The following is a 19,922-nucleotide window of genomic DNA, read 5'->3' as shown; positions in this document are numbered from 1 at the left end:
ATTAAAATTGAGTTTACAAAAATTTTGGGAAGGGCACTGCAATGGATCAGAGAATACCTGACGGGAGGAAACAACGAGTCAGGGTTTAAAATGATGTATCACAGGGGGCCCCTTGGACGGGGGGCCCCAAGGGGGGGTCCTGGACCAGTTATTTTGATATGTGAACACATATGGAAGGTTAGACTCAAATGTCCCTTTTGCAGATGATGTGAAGTTAATGGGGAAATTAAATCTGATGGGGCCCAGGGGTTTCAAAGACCGGGACAGATGGACACCTGGCCCAGCAAATGGCGTCTCAATTTAATCCTGCCAAATGCAAAGTCATGAAAAAATAGGGAACACAGAAGACCACAGACAGAGTATGGGCTGGTGGCCAAAGCTGAAAACCTCACTCAGGAAAAAGATCTTGGGGTGAGTAAACCCGACATGTCCCCGAGCCAATCAATCAGATAACTGTGCGATATGGGCGCCTGGAAAACCTGAGAACAATTCCATACCTTAGAAAAGGTCATTCAACATTTTCCTTTCGGCCCTACTATATGCAGCACCTGTTTGGAACCCTTGTGCACGTCAGAAACTAAAAAGAAAAAGGTTTGGACAAGTTGGTTAAAACGGGGTATGTCCTATGAAGAAAGATTAAGGGAAATCGGCCTGACGACACTGGAGGACAGGAGGGTCAGGGGAGACATGATAACGACATATAAAATACTGCGTGGAATAGACAAGGTGGACAAAGACAGGATGTTCCAGGGAGGGGACACAGAAACAAGAGGCCACAATTGGAAGTTGAAGACACAAATGAGTCAGAGAGATAGTAGGAAGTATTTCTTCAGTCATAGAGTTGTAAGGCAGTGGAATAGCCTAGAAAATGACGTAGTGGAGGCAGGAACCATACACAGTTTTAAGACGAGGTTTGATAAAGCTCATGGAGCGGGGAGAGAGAGGGCCCAGTAGCAACCGGTGAAGAGGCGGGGCCAGGAGCTAAGACTCGACCCCTGCAACCACAAATAGGTGAGTACACATTTGATTACCCCATGTCACCTTTTAATTTATGCGCTACGCATTTTCTTTACATATTCCTATCATTACAACAGTAATGTTTGTATTATATCCCACCATTGTGTAACTGAATTATAACACATACATATTTAAACCAATCTCTGCAACATATAGGCTAGCCTGCATCTATCTCTTATGGTGATTATTATTATTATTGTTATTATTATTACAATAGACAAGCTGTATAGCGGGGCAGAGCAGAGTATCAGACTGGAGCAGCAATACACAGTGAGCTTCATGTGTAGGTTCAGACTGCAGATGTATCCCTTCGACATCCAACAGTGTCTACTGGATTATTCCGTCACCAACATGCAGGACAGGTTCATCTTTGTCAAGGTAAGTGCATCTCAACCGCATGTAATGTTAAGTGCGCCCTTTGTGCGTGCGTGCGTGTAATCACATATTTGTGGTTGTAGGGGTAGGGTCACAGCTCCTGGCCCTGCTGGTCGCTGGTCGCTACTAGGTCCCTCTCCTTGCTCCAAGAGTTTTATCGTATCTCTTCTTAAAACTGTGTATGGATCCTGTTTCCGGTACATCACTTTCCAAATAGTTCCTGACAACTTTGACTGAAGAAATACTTCCTACCATTCCTGTGACTCGTCTGAGTTTCCAGCTTCCATTTGTGACACCATCTTGCTATGTCTCATCCACCTTGCTGTGTCCCATCCACCTTGTCAGTTCCTCTCAGTATTTGTCTTTATCATGTCCTTCCTATCCCTCCTGTCCTCCATTGTCGCCAGGTAGATTTCGCTTAACCCTCTCTTCATAGGACATTTTCCTTAGCTCCGGGAATAGTCTTGTTGCGAACCTTTCTGTTTGTGTGTATACCTGGAGAGGGTTCCGGGGGTCGACGCCCCCGCGGTCCTGTCTGTGACCAGGTATCATGGTGGATCAGGGTCTGATAAACCAGGCTGTTACTGTTGGCCGCACGCAACCCGACGTCGTACGAACCACAGCCCGGTTAGTCAGGTACTGACTTTAGGTGCTTGTCCAGTGCCTGCTTGAAGACAGCCAAGGGTCTATTGGTAGTCCCCCTTATGTATGCTGGGAGGCAGTTGAGCAGTCTTGGGCCCCTAACACTTATTGTGTTGTCTCTTAACGTGCTAGTGACACCCCTGCTTTTCATTGGGGGATGTTGCATCGTCTGCCGAGTCTTTGGCTTTCATAGGGAGTAATTTTCGTGTGCAAGTTTGGTACTAATCCCTCTAGGATTTTCCAAGTGTATATAGTCCTGTATCTCCCGCCTGCATTCTAGGGAGTACAGGTTTAGGAATTTCAAGCGATCTCAGTAATTGAGGTGTTTTATCGCTGTTATGTGGGCCGTGAAGGTTCTCTCTACATTTTCTAGGTCAGCAATTTCACCTGTCTTGAAAGGTGTTGTTAGTGTGCAACAATTTTCCAGCCTAGATAGAACAAGCGACCTGAATAGTGTCATCATAGGTTTGGCATCCCTAATTTTGAAGGTTCTCATTATCCATCCTGTCATTTTTCTAACAGATGCAATTAATACAATGTTACGGTCTTTGAAGGTGAGATCCTCTGACATGATCACTCCCAGGTCTTTTACATTAGTATTTTTTCGCTCTGCTGTGTGGTTGGAATTTGTTTTATACTCCGATGTAGTTTTAATTTTCTCACGTTTTCGATGTCGGAGTAATTGAAATTTCTCATCGTTGAACTTTATATAGTTTTCTGCGGCCCACTTCGAGATTTGGTTGATGTCCGCTTGGAGTCTTGCGGTGTCTTCAATGCAGGACAGTCATGCAAATTCGGGTGTCATCTGCAAAAGAAGACACAGCGCTGTGGCTCCCTGTCTATGTCCGATATGAGGATGAAGAACAAGATGGGAGTGAGTATTGTTCCTTGTGGAACAGAGCTTTTCACCGTAGCCGCCTCACCTAATTGTACTCGCTTAATTATGGTTGCAAGAATAGATTCATAGCTCCTGGCCCCGCCACTTCACTGGTCGCTACTAGGTCTCCACTCTCCCTGGTTCATGAGCTTTATCATACCTCTTCTTAAAGCTGTGTGTGGGGGGGGGGAGGGATGGAGTGGACCGTTAAGGTAATGTAGCATGTTGAGCCAGACAATATATACATGTTGTATACTTAGTGTATAAGCTGTGAATTTTATTGGAGGTGATGGTAGTGTTGTACGATGGGGCATTAACTCTGTGCTTTCCCAGGGTGGTGTCAACTTCACCGGGGAGAGAAGGCTACTGGAGTACAAATGTGTCGGAGAGCAGATGATGGGTCCTGACAACCAGCCAGGTGACATCCAGGTATACCAACGTACTCATGGTAGTAACAGTGGTAGTGTACCAACAGTATGTAAATAAGAAGGAGAATGTAGAATATAACTTTGGTATAACTGTGTCTAGCATTAGGAATAATATTAGGAGAGAAGTAAATAATGAAAATGATTGTTATAGGAATGCAGTTAGAAGCCTGAGTAGATCTATAACCCACTATGATAACATGAACGTAGATAAGTATGTTTATGGAGCTACTTGCAATGTGAACAGACTGACTGATGTTGTAGTGGCCAGGCTTAGACTTGCTTACAAGTACTTCTGGCAGTTTGGGAGACACACAGATGATGATCAAACTAAATGTAAATTATGTGATCAGGTATATGGTCACTCTCTTGAACATTATGTGCTTAATTGTCCACTTATTGAGGAATACAGAGACAGACAGTATAATAACCTATGTGATATGTCAAGATATCTTATTAATGAAAATAAGATACCAGATATACTAAGCAAATTTCCTAAATTTGCTTGTAACAGTTAAGTGAACTATAGATATGTAGATATAAATCCATATGTATTCCTGTTAACCATTTGGGGCCTAGTTCCTAGGCCTTTTGTGTATCCATATGCTCTCGCGCTACCGTCCACAGGATGGATATGGGGTGCACAATAAACTAGCCACTTCGGTGGCAAAATCTAATCTAAAATCTAATCTATTGTGAAGACGTTTCTCCCAGCAGTGACCTTTTCGCTGAATTAATTAAGTCCTGGAGTTTACCTGGAGAGAGTTCCGGGGGTCAACGCCCCCGCGGCCCGGTCTGTGACCAGGCCTCCTGGTGGATCAGAGCCTGATCAACCAGGCTGTTGCTGCTGGCTGCACGCAAACCAACGTACGAGCCACAGCCCGGCTGGTCAGGAACCGACTTTAGGTGCTTGTCCAGTGCCAGCTTGAAGACTGCCAGGGGTCTGTTGGTAATCCCCCTTATGTATGCCTCCTTGTTGGATTTGTGAATTAATAATTCGCATTGAGTTTCCTGTTTACAACTCACTCATCCACCCACAAATTTCAGTCTTAATTAATATTCGCCTCGCATAACTTAACTAATGGAAAATATGTAAACGTACATACTTTATTATTTTCACAGCTAGGCTGTTGGTTGCTATTGAATAAGGTACACTGGAGGATTGCTAGCATATTTTCTTTTTTATTTATAGCCATTTAGATGTTCCCACAGTTAGATTGTTGCCTCTTGTTTTCTACTAGTCTGTGCTTTACTATAAACCGAAATCGACTTTAGAATTATATGTCGGTGTCTATCTGTCCAGATGGTGCTGGAGTTTCGAAACCAGTATGGATATTACATTGGTAATGCCGTGGTGCCCAGTCTGCTGATGGTGGTCATCTGCTACCTCGCTCTCTTCTTTGACCTCCACGACTTCCAGGTTAGTTTTCTCACACTTATACAAATAAGTCTGTATTTTCTAGCTCTAATAATGTTTATTATTTTTTGTGTTTACAGAAAAACGTCAAACCCTGTATGGGTTATTTAGCATCATCTTCCTTGGCATACTAGCTGTTTTCTCGTTGCTTTTTTTTGTTGTTTTGTTAAGTCTAAGTAGGCATAATTACCCCTGTACGTTTGCGGCACTCATTTTTTCGGTACTTTTTTTTGGTCGCATAATTATTTTAGTAGTTGTTAGCTTTATGCGTTTTGTGTTTTAAATTTCTCCCCACGTTCTAAATTATTCACATAGCTTTCCAAATTTAATCTTTGAAAGTTAACACTACGATCACTTTCGTAGCCTTATGTTGCCAGAATATTGGGCGTGATGCTGCAGATAAACCGAACATATTAATTTGCAAAACTGATTTATCCTAATCAACGGAGATCCTCATGCTAAGTTTTAAGTTCTCAAATTCTTGTGAGCAGGACCGCATCATGGTATCGCTGACGTCACTGCTGGTATTGGCTCAGTTGTTCAACCAGACAAGTCAGATCATACCCAAGACGTCTTACCTCAAACACATCGACGTGTGGTACATCTGCCTTATCTCCACGGACTTCATCATCATCCTTGTTCTTGTCGCTATTGAGAACTTCCGTCTGAGAGCCATAGCACTGCAGGACGAGTCTCGACCGACACACAGACGGTTGCAAGTTGCCCCAGTATACACTAAGAGTAAGGCTAACAGCATCAGAGACAGCCAAGTTCCTCCAACTAAGAGTAAGTCTCTCAAAAGTAGCCTTCAGACCCATGAACTTCTTAATAAAATCTCTCTCGTCCTCATTCCTGTTGTCTCTGTTTTGTTCGTCTTGATCTTCTTCTTGGTTGCCTTTCTTAACTTTTATTCCTAGAGTTGATTAGGAATTTTCAAGAGACAAATGGAGCTATATGGAACCTTTATTGGCAACGATTTGCACATAATGACCTTATAAAGTGATTCCTAAATGGCTACAAATCTAGTAACGTATTGGGTCATAGCTCTTCTGGAACAAGAAATTTCCACTTGTATACAAGATGCCTCATGATTCACGTTTTTCATTGGCACTAGTTGTATATAGATATATTGTAAACTTGGACTGTAATTCGCCATAGTCTGTGATACCTCCTAGGCACAATTATAATAATGCTTTGTCTACTTATTTTTTAAGGAGCACATAGCTTTCATTTTCAAAGATTCCTTCATCACTAATACTCACACTAGCAACCCTTCTCTCCGAAAGAACCATATTTAATACAGATTCTCTTGTCTTGATAACTACGACTGATTTATTACACCATCTGTCGCTGGTCTTGTGCGGCACAGAGGTAATTGGTTCTTGTTCCTGACTTGAATATGTGATATGAATTTTTTTAGGGCTTTTACAATGATGAGGTGGATGACTGTGATTTTCAGGAGCTCTGAGAACCACCAGGTGTATTTTTAAGTGGATGCATAATGGTACCTTCTTTCCTTTTCTCCTGATGTGTTTTGTGTTGGGGTAGGTATTAGTTTCTTTCTCCTGATCTTTGTGGTGGCTTCCTGGACTAGCCGTGGGTGCTGCGAGTGACGGGGCTAAATAGAAATCGTATAAAATACTGACAAGATGGAAAGACAGAGAAAATGCATTATGAGAACTTTTATTGACTAATGTCTCGCCTACACAGTGGGCTTTATTAAGTAAGAAACAAGTAATATGTTTGTGATGTGATAAAGTTCACTATGTGGATGAAATGTAAACAGTAAAGGATCTCATAATTTTCCAGTGACAAGGCTCTTCATTCTGCTACAGCGACTGCAGCTGCTGCTGCTGACATTGGTGCAGTCGTGCAGGTGTTTTGACAAGTTGTGGTGATGAACTCGTTGACAGTGGTGGCACACTTCAATTTCTACCTAGGCTTCTGTAAGTTGAAGCAACTATAACATTCTCCCCTTCATACTTGCACCTACCCACCACACCTCACCCTATCAACTTAAGCACCCTCTTGTCGTGCAGTATTGAGGTACCCCTTTGCGTTTAGCGCTTTTAACATTTCTTGGTATACTCTCCACACTAGAGTTCCTCTTGCATGGGTTCTCAGTCGAAAGATTGTTTGTTTTGGGCTTCTCTTAAGACTAGGCTTGTTCTGCCTTATGTTCCTTCTATTGTTGGAGTAACCTACGGTGTAATGTTCCTCATAGACTAATTAATCTTAGATTTGGAATATTTTTTTTTGTTTGGGATTCATCCTCAGACTTGGGTAGGATACCATTTAGGCTATAAGAGATAAGATTTTATTCGGATTTTTAACCCTGGAGGGTTAGCCACCCAGGATAACCCAAATAAGGCAGTGCATCATCGAGGACTGATTTTCATTGGGGTCCTCAGTCTTGCCCTCCAGGATGCGACCCACACCAGTCGACTAACACCCAGGTACCTACTTGCTTGCCAGGTAAACAGGACAACTGGTGTAAGGAAACACACCCAGTGTTTAGTATCTTGAGTGTTATGGGCCTCTTAGAAGTATCTCTCGCTTCTAGAATTCTAGGAAGGGTTGAGGTATAACTCCTTGAATCTTTGGAGATAGTTGAACTGCAGCTTCTCTGCATCTTGGAGCTTTGAGGTACAGCTCATAAGCCTCTTTCTCAAACTGAGATACTACGTGGGTCTAGGGCATTGGAATATGGGGTATCTCTTGGATCCCACAGTGACACACATTTAGTTACCTACACCCATCATGGGGTAGGGTGTCTTGATACCAAAGAAGAGCTCCTGATTGAAGGAATGTGAGCTACCCTACCCTTGGATCAAACCTAATTACCTCCTATTCCCTAGGTGCTGTATGATTCCCTCAGGTTTAGCATTTTGATAATCTTGGGGTCTATACAGTGAGTATTTTTAACATGAATGAAGTTGCCGAGTCACAGCAAAATATCATTAGTTCGGATACATCTTATGAAGAATGAGTTACAATCCTGTGGCTGGAATAATTAACATACCAAACTTTAGGATAGGAACCTTTAGATGACTCTTAGTTTCTCGTATCCCATACTTCCTATTAGATTTCTTCCATAAATACATAACATAATAGCATCTGTATATGCTCCTTGTGAAACTGCATTCCTATAAGCAAAGTAAAAATGTTTACATAAATTAGCTCTTCAAAGGAAATTTCCAAGAGCTGGGAATCAGACAAAAGTGAGATCATTCGTAAAAACTGTTGGATAAAAAAACTGGCTCTTTTCATGAGAACTGGGGACTAGACTATAGTAAGACCATTTTTAAATAAATTATAATTGAATACATTATAATTATATGAGGAAAATCAGACCTTGCCTGAGAGCTGGATACTAGTAAAAACAAGATCATTTATGATTTCATACTTGTGACTAGGTTTGTCCTTGATGCTGATGAGGGTTTTCGATACAAAAAGTTTGACCTGAACTTCCCTTCCATGGATCAAACCAGATTAACTAACATTTCCTCAGGCACTGTAATAATGGTGTTGCTAGTTTTCTGCACCTCGCATAACCATTGCATCCTGGCTGATTAGGAACTTGGAGATAATGATTCAGTTTCCTCTTAAAAACTTCGACCTTTGTACTAACAATATTTCTTATGTTTACTCAGACTGTGCACATACCACCATTGCTCTTCACTGGGTTTAATTCACCCTTCCTACCCCCGTGTTTCACACCAGCAAGTTATGATAATGTGGTATCTTTCATGTATTGTATGTATTATAAGGTATATTTTTAAGTGCTTAGAGACATTCCTAGGAATTTTTTTTTTGTGCTGGTAATAAACTACATCTATACATTTTTCAGCTTTGTTGTTATTTGTGCTTTGAAAGGCACTGAGAGCCCCAAATGGTTTAGTGCTTTATTTGATTAAAATAATTACTTATTGAAAGGCTTAAGTGATAAGTATGTGCAGTTTTTTGTCTTCTATTAAACTGACATTTATTTATTTTTTGAGTTATTTGCAAAGGATGATACAAAGCTGGTACTTTTTTATTATGTGGTAGTTTTGAAGTAATAAGCATGTACTGTATTGTCACATTAGCAGTATACTGTATGGTGGATAGTAATACATAAAATGCATAACTTAAATAGTATTTATTTAAGCTCCAGGGTACTGCGTGTAAAAATAATAAATCTCACACTTACACGTTAGTTGCCAACTTTGTATTTACAATGACAAACATAGGTGATCACCGGCTCGGAATTACAAATAATAGGATTCACTATACACAAAGTCCTATCACTGAAAACAACACCTAGAATTAACACCATGACTAAGACATTTACAGTGTAAACCAGAATTTGTTTCTGTAAATGAAGAGGTTATTCTTTGGAGCTCTTCACTATGGAATATAAATCTGAATATGCTTTCGCTAAGTTGTACGATATCTACTGGACAAAATGACTGAAGAACAAAACATTGGTATTGTTACTAATGTTTAATAGCCAGTATTTGTGTTGTACACCATATAAACCCCTGACTTGCAATTTCAGGGAATAGACTGTTGTATTTGTGTTGATGTCTGTGACACTGCCAATATTAAAAATGTTTTACTTTAAAATTTAAAATAATTTTTTTTGGTCTTAAAACTCATAAAATTGTCAAAATAAATATACTGTGTTTATGTACATATGTACATTTTGTGTATGTTGTGCTGAATAAGACAAATTGGCAATCTTGCCTAAAAAGCAGACTGAAAATTTGTTTGGTCAATAAATCCAGGAAAATTAGTCTGAACCTAACAAAAAAAAAAAAAATAATATATATATATATATATATATATATGTATATATATACATTATATATGTATATATATACATATATATATACACATATATATATACATATGTATATATATACATATACAATAAAATCACAGTAAACAGGTGATATCACAATATGCAGAACAACCACTGTAAAAGAATAGCAAAATTCCAAGCTCTTTCATGACTTCTCAGATTATCAAGGAACTGTAAAAGCATAACATCAACAGGAAGGCATATAAGGCCAAGACTACACTTCACAGTAGCGTTACAACACCCGACTCTGTGAAACACAACTGATACTGTACCCAAGCATTAAAATTTTTTTACTTGTTTCATGTATCATTAAATTCTTCCCAAATTTTATTAATTATAAATGAATCCAATTTATATAAACCAAAAGAAATATAAATATTTTCAAACCTGCTTTTTATTTGCTTTTATAGTTCCTTGATGCTGTATGACCCTTGTAGGTTTAGCGCTTCCTTTTGATTATAATAATAATTGTTCCTTGATAATGTGAGAAGTCATGAAATCACTTGGAATGTCACTATTCTTTCACAGTGGTTGTTCTACACACACACACACACACACACACACACACACACACACACACACACACACATACATACATACATACATATATATATGAATGGATCAAAGTAGAATGACATGGAAAGCATATAAATCTATCGGGGAAGGAAGGCGGGGTAGGGGTCGTCCTCGAAAGGGTTGGAGAGAGGGGGTAAAGGAGGTTTTGTGGGTAAGGGGCTTGGACTTCCAGCAAGCGTGCGTGAGCGTGTTAGATAGGAGTGAATGGAGACGAATGGTACTTGGGACCTGACGATCTGTTGGAGTGTGAGCAGGGTAATATTTAGTGAAGGGATTCAGGGAAACCGGTTATTTTCATATAGTCGGACTCGAGTCCTGGAAATGGGAAGTACAATGCCTGCACTTTAAAGGAGGGGTTTGGGATATTGGCAGTTTGGAGGGATATGTTGTGTATCTTTATATGTGTATGCTTCTAGACTGTTGTATTCTGAGCACCTCTGCAAAAACAGTGATAATGTGCGAGTGTGGTGAAAGTGTTGAATGATGAAAGTATTTTCTTTTTGGGGATTTTCTTTCTTTTTTGGGTCACCCTGCCTTGGTGGGAGACGGCCGACTTGTTGAAAAAAAAAAAAAAAATTATATATATATATATATATATATATATATATATATATATATATATATATATATATATATATATATATATATATATATATATATATATATATATATCCACAGAATGACTCAAACCTGCAAATTTTGCATCAGAATACACAGTACTTTATCCACGACGCTCGACCCAGTGTACTCTGATACAGAGTTTGCAGGTTCAAGTCCTGCTGTGAACGTAGAGATAATGTTTGTACATACACGTGTGTGTGTGTATATTTTATATATATATATATATATATATATATATGTTTTGTGCATAAAATTTATTTGTATTTTATGTATATGTTTCAAAATATGTTTGAGCTTCAAGAAATATAGCTAGTGGAAAAACTATCCATCTTCATCTTCTGAGGACATTTATGGAAGTACATGTGCTTCCCTGTTATTATTACATAAAATGTGGAAGCACAAGTACTTATAATAATGTTTCAGTGATCATCATCAGGGTGCACAATAAACTAGCCACTTTAGTGGCAAAATCTAAATCTAATCATCAGGATTTACTTCTGAAATAAAAAAAAAATACTATACAAGCCAAAATAAGTCATTGAAAATACAAATAACTATCAAAAGATTAGAAAAAGCTTGAAAAGTGAAGCAACCAAACAAGCAGGTTCATATTTATATGTCCTATAATACTTAAATGGTTACCATTCAAGGTAAGCCACAACACTGAATATAAAAATTATTACATTTATGGGAGGGAAGCACTGAGCCCACAGGGATCATACAGCACATAGGGGAATGGGAAGCAATCAAGTTTGATCCAAGTAGATCAAGAGCCCCTAACTAGCATTGATACTTCCTTCGAGGAATTAAATATAAAAAGAAAACTAAACTCACAAAAATAAGATGACTTAGGTGTATAAATCTGAGGGGAGGGATTATTATTATAATCAAGGAGGAGTGCTAAACCCATAGGATTATGCAGCCTGAGGGAAGGGATGGGTCATCCTAGGAAGGGCTCTATGTGATGGGCTTGGACATCCAAGTGGAAGCAAGTGGTTTTTATGACAGTGCTTTTGAAGTATGAGTAAGGTAACATTAAGGGATTCTGTGCAACTGGCTAGTGCAACTTGTCTTCTAGGTGGGAAGCACAGTGCCTGCACTCTGAAGGAGGGGAGGGAAGTTTGGAGGGGCATCCGAGCTGTAATGTCAGCATGCCTCTGGCAAGACAGTGATGGAACGATTGGTGGAGAGTGTTTATTCTTTTCAAGTCATCCTACCTCGGTGGGAGATGGCCGTTATGTTAAAAAGGTTGTGGCTTGTTTTAGACAGTAACACTGATTTATTTAGGACATATAAGTGTGACCCTCCCCTCCTTACTGGTATAAATTGTTTTTCTTTGGATAATGTTATTTGTATTTTTAATTATATTATTTTGGTATGTGCGCTGTCATTTCAGAAATGAAACCGATGGAGATTTTGCCGCTGAAACCAACATCTTAACGATTGCAATTCAGTAAGTTGTTATACAAGGCGCCAAAATATCCTGAGATGGATAACTTTCCTCACTTGCTATATATAAAATGAATGTTTATGTATGTATGTATACATACGTGTGTGTGTGTCGTGCTGTATAGGTAAAACTGGTCAATTAGCATTTAAAATTAAGTCCTTAAAATTTTGTCTTATACATTCAAATATATATTTTTTCATTTATGCTAATGTAAAAATTAATAATTTGTACCAAAAGAATCTTAGAAAACTTACCTAACCTTATTATAACAAGCAAAATTTAATTTAGCCTAATCCAACTAAATATAATTTAGATAAGTTTACAATAATTTAATAATAAACAAACAATGAAATACAGTGGAACCTCTGTATATTTTTTTCGTTAGGTTCAGAATGAGTTTTGCGAAATTATTGCATGCACAAATTTTTGCTTGCCTTGTACAGCAAGAAGAGTGTTGCTATTTAAGCCAAAATTGCAAGTTTAACCTATATTGCATGACATATATGTACACACACACAGTGGAACCTCGATTTTCGTATGCCCTAGTTTGTATGTAAACCTATAGTTTTTATCTATAAATTTTTTTTTTTTTGTTAATATTTCCCATAAGAAATAACGTAAATCCAATTAATCCGTTCCAGCCATCCAAAAATGTTAACAAAAAATACATTTTATAGAGAATAACTATAGTTTTACATACAAACTATGGCATACAAAAACAGAGGTTCCACTGTATATATACATACAAATTTATATGTATGTGATATATTTTTTGTCAATATAATCCTTTCATTTCAAGCACTGTAATAACCTTAAATTCATATTACAGATGCTAAAGTTGCCATTATTATTATTATAATCAAAAAGAAGCGCTAAGCCACAAGGGCTATACAGCTAAAGTTGCCATTAAATGCTTAATAATAAGGGGTTTTGGAAATTTATTAATTAAATTATGACAATTGAGACCATAAACTTTAAGAACAAGGGGAAAAAATAAACAGGAAAATTAAATGCTTTACATTGTATTATTTAGTAATTTGTTTTACTGAATTGATCATAAATTAGTTTAAAATGTATGGCAGTATTAATTTTGTAGGTAGTACAGCATTTTGTTTCTGTCACTAACCTCCATGTCATTATAGTCAAAGTGTTTACTGATTTTTGGCATAGTGGTTGGGATCACAAAATGGTAAATGACCTGAACTTAACCTGAGCCAAGTGGGTGACCTTACCTAAGGTCTCAGGCCCTAATGGTCCCAACACCTGGCACAGAGGCTCTCAACTCCCTGCACTGGTTATATATGCGTCCTATCGCAGTGTGAAGATGGCCAACATTGACCGCAACACTTTACCACAAGCACCACAATCTGAAGGCAATATGTACAAGAACACTCATTTCTTGATGAAGCCTCTAACTCTCGTCATACACTTATTAACAAATGAGGATTTTCGACTGATATCATCAGTAGAAGTAACAGAGGAACGCCTTGAAGATGTGATGGAGGAGCGAGAAGAATCTAATGGAAGAGTCAAGTCCCTGCTGCCTCTAACATCTTCCTCAACAAATGGTTGACCGAAATCTTCCTCAGTTGCACAGTCTTCTTCAGCAATTGGACTGCTTTCACAAGGTATACTACTCAACCTACGCCGAGGAGGTTCTGTATTTTGTAACTGCTGTTCCTGCACTTGGTGTTCAGATTGTTGCTGATTCTGCTGCTGCAAGTACTGTTCACATGAAGATACCACCTCAGTGGCAGTTTCAGGATCAGATGCAGTAGCATTGTTAGTATCCAAGCCTGTATCAAGACTCAATGAGCGTGAAGGAGGAAGTGTGCGGCGATGTGGCCGTGGTAGTGAAGGTGAAACTGCTCCAAATACCCGTCCAGTAGCTCCCCTTGCTGGGAGACGTGGCACTGGGCTGGCTGCTCGACCACCCCACCTCATAGGTGAAGCAGATCGTGGGCTACTTGTGGTTAATAACCTGTAAATAATAAATCTCATTCTATATTCAGTGACACTCATTTCTTTACAACAGATTTTTTTTATATTTTTTATTATCACACCGGCCGATTCCCACCAAGGCAGGGTGGCCCGAAAAAGAAAAACTTTCACCATCATTCACTCCATCACTGTCTTGCCAGAAGGGTGCTTTACACTACAGTTTTTAAACTGCAACATTAACACCCCTCCTTCAGAGTGCAGGCACTGTACTTCCCATCTCCAGAACTCAAGTCCGGCCTGCCGGTTTCCCTGAATCCCTTCATAAATGTTACTTTGCTCACACTCCAACAGCACGTCAAGTATTAAAAACCATTTGTCTCCATTCACTCCTATCAAACACGCTCACGCATGCCTGCTGGAAGTCCAAGCCCCTCGCACACAAAACCTCCTTTACCCCCTCCCTCCAACCCTTCCTAGGCCGACCCCTACCCCGCCTTCCTTCCACTACAGACTGATACACTCTTGAAGTCATTCTGTTTCGCTCCATTCTCTCTACATGTCCGAACCACCTCAACAACCCTTCCTCAGCCCTCTGGACAACAGTTTTGGTAATCCCGCACCTCCTCCTAACTTCCAAACTACGAATTCTCTGCATTATATTCACACCACACATTGCCCTCAGACATGACATCTCCACTGCCTCCAGCCTTCTCCTCGCTGCAACATTCATCACCCACGCTTCACACCCATATAAGAGCGTTGGTAAAACTATACTCTCATACATTCCCCTCTTTGCCTCCAAGGACAAAGTTCTTTGTCTCCACAGACTCCTAAGTGCACCACTCACTCTTTTTCCCTCATCAATTCTATGATTCACCTCATCTTTCATAGACCCATCCGCTGACACGTCCACTCCCAAATATCTGAATACGTTCACCTCCTCCATACTCTCTCCCTCCAATCTGATATTCAATCTTTCATCACCTAATCTTTTTGTTATCCTCATAACCTTACTCTTTCCTGTATTCACCTTTAATTTTCTTCTTTTGCACACCCTACCAAATTCATCCACCAATCTCTGCAACTTCTCTTCAGAATCTCCCAAGAGCACAGTGTCATCGGCAAAGAGCAGCTGTGACAACTCCCACTTTGTGTGTGATTCTTTATCTTTTAACTCCACGCCTCTTGCCAAGACCCTCGCATTTACTTCTCTTACAACCCCATCTATAAATATATTAAACAACCACGGTGACATCACACATCCTTGTCTAAGGCCTACTTTTACTGGGAAAAAATTTCCCTCTTTCCTACATACTCTAACTTGAGCCTCACTATCCTCGTAAAAACTCTTCACTGCTTTCAGTAACCTACCTCCTACACCATACACTTGCAACATCTGCCACATTGCCCCCCTATCCACCCTGTCATACGCCTTTTCCAAATCCATAAATGCCACAAAGACCTCTTTAGCCTTATCTAAATACTGTTCACTTATATGTTTCACTGTAAACACCTGGTCCACACACCCCCTACCTTTCCTAAAGCCTCCTTGTTCATCTGCTATCCTATTCTCCGTCTTACTCTTAATTCTTTCAATTATAACTCTACCATACACTTTACCAGGTACACTCAACAGACTTATCCCCCTATAATTTTTGCACTCTCTTTTATCCCCTTTGCCTTTATACAAAGGAACTATGCATGCTCTCTGCCAATCCCTAGGTACCTTACCCTCTTCCATACATTTATTAAATAATTGCACCAACCACTCCAAAACTATATCCCCACCTGCTTTTAACATTTCTATCTTTATCCCATCAATCCCGGCTGCCTTACCCCCTTTCATTTTACCTACTGCCTCACGAACTTCCCCCACACTCACAACTGGCTCTTCCTCACTCCTACAAGATGTTATTCCTCCTTGCCCTATACACGAAATCACAGCTTCCCTATCTTCATCAACATTTAACAATTCCTCAAAATATTCCTTCCATCTTCCCAATACCTCTACCTCTCCATTTAATAACTCTCCTCTCCTATTTTTAACTGACAAATCCATTTGTTCTCTAGGCTTTCTTAACTTGTTAATCTCACTCCAAAACTTTTTCTTATTTTCAACAAAATTTGTTGATAACATCTCACCCACTCTCTCATTTGCTCTCTTTTTACATTGCTTCACCACTCTCTTAACTTCTCTCTTTTTCTCCATATACTCTTCCCTCCTTGCATCACTTCTACTTTGTAAAAACTTCTCATATGCTAACTTTTTCTCCCTTACTACTCTCTTTACATCATCATTCCACCAATCGCTCCTCTTCCCTCCTGCACCCACTTTCCTGTAACCACAAACTTCTGCTGAACACTCTAACACTACATTTTTAAACCTACCCCATACCTCTTCGACCCCATTGCCTATGCTCTCATTAGCCCATCTATCCTCCAATAGCTGTTTATATCTTACCCTAACTGCCTCCTCTTTTAGTTTATAAACCTTCACCTCTCTCTTCCCTGATGCTTCTATTCTCCTTGTATCCCATCTACCTTTTACTCTCAGTGTAGCTACAACTAGAAAGTGATCTGATATATCTGTGGCCCCTCTATAAACATGTACATCCTGAAGTCTACTCAACAGTCTTTTATCTACCAATACATAATCCAACAAACTACTGTCATTTCGCCCTACATCATATCGTGTATACTTATTTATCCTCTTTTTCTTAAAATATGTATTACCTATAACTAAACCCCTTTCTATACAAAGTTCAATCAAAGGGCTCCCATTACAACAGATTTATTTAAACTAAATCACTTAACCTTTTCAATGGCTGTCATTGAAACTACATCATTCAAGCCAGGATCCCTCACGTACGTACTTCTATGTCATGAGCTCAGCTCACTCAGATAAGCTGTGAGAGGTAAATTTTAGCCTTGATATGAGAGAATGGGTCTGTGGTGAGTATACACAGTATGGCCATTATTCTAGAAAGAGTAAATTTACTATTTTTGTGAAAGATTATGAATTCAAAATGGAAGGCAAGTGTAATATAGGCAGCTTGTGAACTTGATTAATGAGCAGAGGAAATGTTTGTCAGGAATGCTCACAATGTTTATTTTGCACTATTTTTAAATTGGTATTTCTTAATTTTGTGTAAAAGTGGCCAAATTACAGACGTGTGTACTTCATAGGGTAGTTGAAATAGATGAATGGGTGGTTTCTTGTGCTCATCTGATAGTAAGGAATGCATACTAGTGAAATAGCTAAGAATTTGACCAAAGGGATCAATGGCATTGGCTTAAAATAGGACCGAGTGGGCAAAATCTCCAATGCATAAATTTTGCAAACACCGCTAACTTTTTGCCCACATAATTCTGTAATTTTTTCTATCAAATTTTGTACTTTTGGTATCATTACCTTCAGAAAGAGATTCTCTACCATTTCAAAAGAAATCTTTACACACACACACAAAAAAAAAAAAAATTAGACACAGCAATAGTAATTTCAGGGGTCTAGTGAAAGAGTTAATAGCAAAGATCATCTGATAACTGTTTTAAAGATAAATTTTGTTAGCCTAAATATTCAAATGTTAAACTCTGAAGATACAAAACATTAAGAATTCAAGAGTTCTCCAGCACACACACAAGTGAAATAGACATAAAATTATTACAGAAGTAAAAATGTAAAAAACAGAACTTGCAAATATAATGAACTTGGAAAGCACACCCAAGTTCAACTATAATCCAAACTTTAAATTAGGTCTCTAATGTTGTTCACTACTGAAATAATTTATGCCTTTTGTGATGAAATTTAGTAAGTTTATTCAGGTATACACAAATACAGTTACGTAGAATTATCATACATAGCAGCATATGTGTAGAGAACCTAGGATAACCCAAAAGAGTCAGACAGAGTGACTTACTTTTTCAAAATTAAATATACTGCAATGTTAACATGACCAGGCAAAATATTTACTACACTAGTTTTGCCTGCTCAGTTGGGGATACCTTGCCATAGGAAAGGGGGTTTTTTGATTCAAGGAATTGGCTTTTATCCCCTTCCACTGATCAAATCTAAATACCCTCTTCCATTTCCAATTGGTCTTAGTGGAAAAATTTCTATTTTTTTTTTGTTGTTGTTGTTGTTGTTGCAAAAGGCAGTTTCTAGAGGAAAAAAAGGGATGACCATCAGCCCTGTTCATACCTTCTATGTTTAACCAATGCAGGGTCGCCCCGTCAGTCTTTAGGGTCTTTGTCCGAACACGATGATCCCTTGCCACTCTCAGTACTTGTTGTACGTTGGTAGAGTGGGGGTGCTCTAGGTAATGTGGATGGTGTGCCTGGAGTAGCCATGCCTCCCTCCACACTTCTACTAACATAGCGGCCGAGTGGTCCATCACCACGCACATTACACTCTCCACGCATAAATCTTTCCATTTTATCTACACACGCATCCTGATAATCGTGAATCCATCTGAAAAAATTAAATAGGAAGAAAATTATTATGATAATTCAATCATTAATTTTGAGATACAAACTATTACTCACATTGCAAAAATAAAAATATAATAAATAATATTCAAGGGGAAGCAGGAGAGTATTCAGGTTTGATTTGAGGAACTCAATTAACTCATTGCTAAAATAAAGAGCCCTTCACCAACAAGGTACTTTTCCTTAAGTGTGCACGGTGCTCACGATAATACTGAATTTTTTCACTATGCTTTTATTAAAAAAGAATCACTCTAAGCACAACACACCTGACACCATTAAAATAGCAGACTGCTCGCATATCTTCTGGAAGTTCCTCAGGATCTGGCCACTGGAAGTTATCAATGATGGGAATGATATTACATCCAGACTGTAAAGCTGCCACAATCTCCTTCATGAGAAAAAGGACAAATATTAGTTCTGTAACATACACAAAGTAGATATTTTGTATATTGGACCCTAAGAAAAATTACTGCAGATCATTACTCATTTTTTTTTTTTTCAACAAGTCGGCCGTCTCCCACCGAGGCAGGGTGACCCAAAAAAAAAAAAAAGAAAGAAAATCCCCAAAAAGAAAATTCATCATCATTCAACACTTTCACCACACTCGCACATTATCACTGTTTTTGCAGAGGTGCTCAGAAAACAACAGTTTAGAAGCATACACATATAAAGATACACAACATATCCCTCCAAACTGCCAATATCCCAAACCCCTCCTTTAAAGTGCAGGCATTGTACTTCCCATTTCCAGGACTCAAGTCCGACTATATGAAAATAACCAGTTTCCCTGAATCCCTTCACTAAATATTACCCTGCTCACACTCCAACAGATCGTCAGGTCCCAAGTACCATTCGTCTCCATTCACTCCTATCTAACACGCTCACGCACGCTTGCTGGAAGTCCAAGCCCCTTGCCCACAAAAACCTCCTTTACCCCCTCTCTCCAACCCTTTCGAGGACGACCCCTACCCCGCCTTCCTTCCCCTATAGATTTATATGCTTTCCATGTCATTCTACTTTGATCCATTCTCTCTAAATGACCAAACCACCTCAACAACCCCTCTTCTGCCCTCTGACTAATACTTTTATTAACTCCACACCTTTTCCGAATTTTCTGCATAATATTTACACCACACATTGCCCTTAAACAGGACATCTCCACTGCCTCCAACCGTCTCCTCGCTGCTGCATTTACCACCCAAGCTTCACACCCATATAAGAGTGTTGGTACTACTACTATACTTTCATAC

General features: G+C 39.1%; 2 protein-coding genes across 26 annotated transcripts in view; one reads left to right on the top strand and one right to left on the bottom strand.

The window, feature by feature from the left end:
• Nucleotides 1-9,568, top strand: part of LOC128689750 (uncharacterized) — a 91,607-nt gene extending 82,039 nt beyond the window's left edge. For 5 of the 6 annotated variants that reach the window (XM_053778184.2, XM_053778183.2, XM_053778186.2 and 2 more), the window contains 4 exons: nucleotides 1,235-1,395; nucleotides 3,245-3,340; nucleotides 4,640-4,756; nucleotides 5,245-9,568. In XM_053778184.2, the coding sequence (XP_053634159.1) occupies nucleotides 1,235-1,395; nucleotides 3,245-3,340; nucleotides 4,640-4,756; nucleotides 5,245-5,670 (800 nt within the window). In that variant the 3' untranslated portion in view covers nucleotides 5,671-9,568. The remainder of the gene's footprint in view (nucleotides 1-1,234; nucleotides 1,396-3,244; nucleotides 3,341-4,639; nucleotides 4,757-5,244) is intronic. The other variant, XM_070087529.1, reaches the window with a different exon arrangement.
• Nucleotides 8,876-19,922, bottom strand: part of Sarm (sterile alpha and armadillo motif) — a 500,429-nt gene continuing 489,382 nt past the window's right edge. For all 20 annotated transcript variants that reach the window (XM_070087507.1, XM_070087508.1, XM_070087513.1 and 17 more), the window contains 3 exons: nucleotides 18,939-19,060; nucleotides 18,386-18,655; nucleotides 8,876-14,227 (listed from right to left, as the gene is read on the bottom strand). In XM_070087507.1, the coding sequence (XP_069943608.1) occupies nucleotides 18,418-18,655; nucleotides 18,939-19,060 (360 nt within the window). In that variant the 3' untranslated portion in view covers nucleotides 8,876-14,227; nucleotides 18,386-18,417. The remainder of the gene's footprint in view (nucleotides 14,228-18,385; nucleotides 18,656-18,938; nucleotides 19,061-19,922) is intronic.

The sequence above is a fragment of the Cherax quadricarinatus genome, chromosome 22 (genome assembly GCF_038502225.1).
Source record: "Cherax quadricarinatus isolate ZL_2023a chromosome 22, ASM3850222v1, whole genome shotgun sequence".
Taxonomy (NCBI): domain Eukaryota; kingdom Metazoa; phylum Arthropoda; class Malacostraca; order Decapoda; family Parastacidae; genus Cherax; species Cherax quadricarinatus.
The sequence above is the reverse complement of the archived record's forward strand: the minus strand, read 5'-3'. Positions and strand labels throughout refer to the sequence as shown.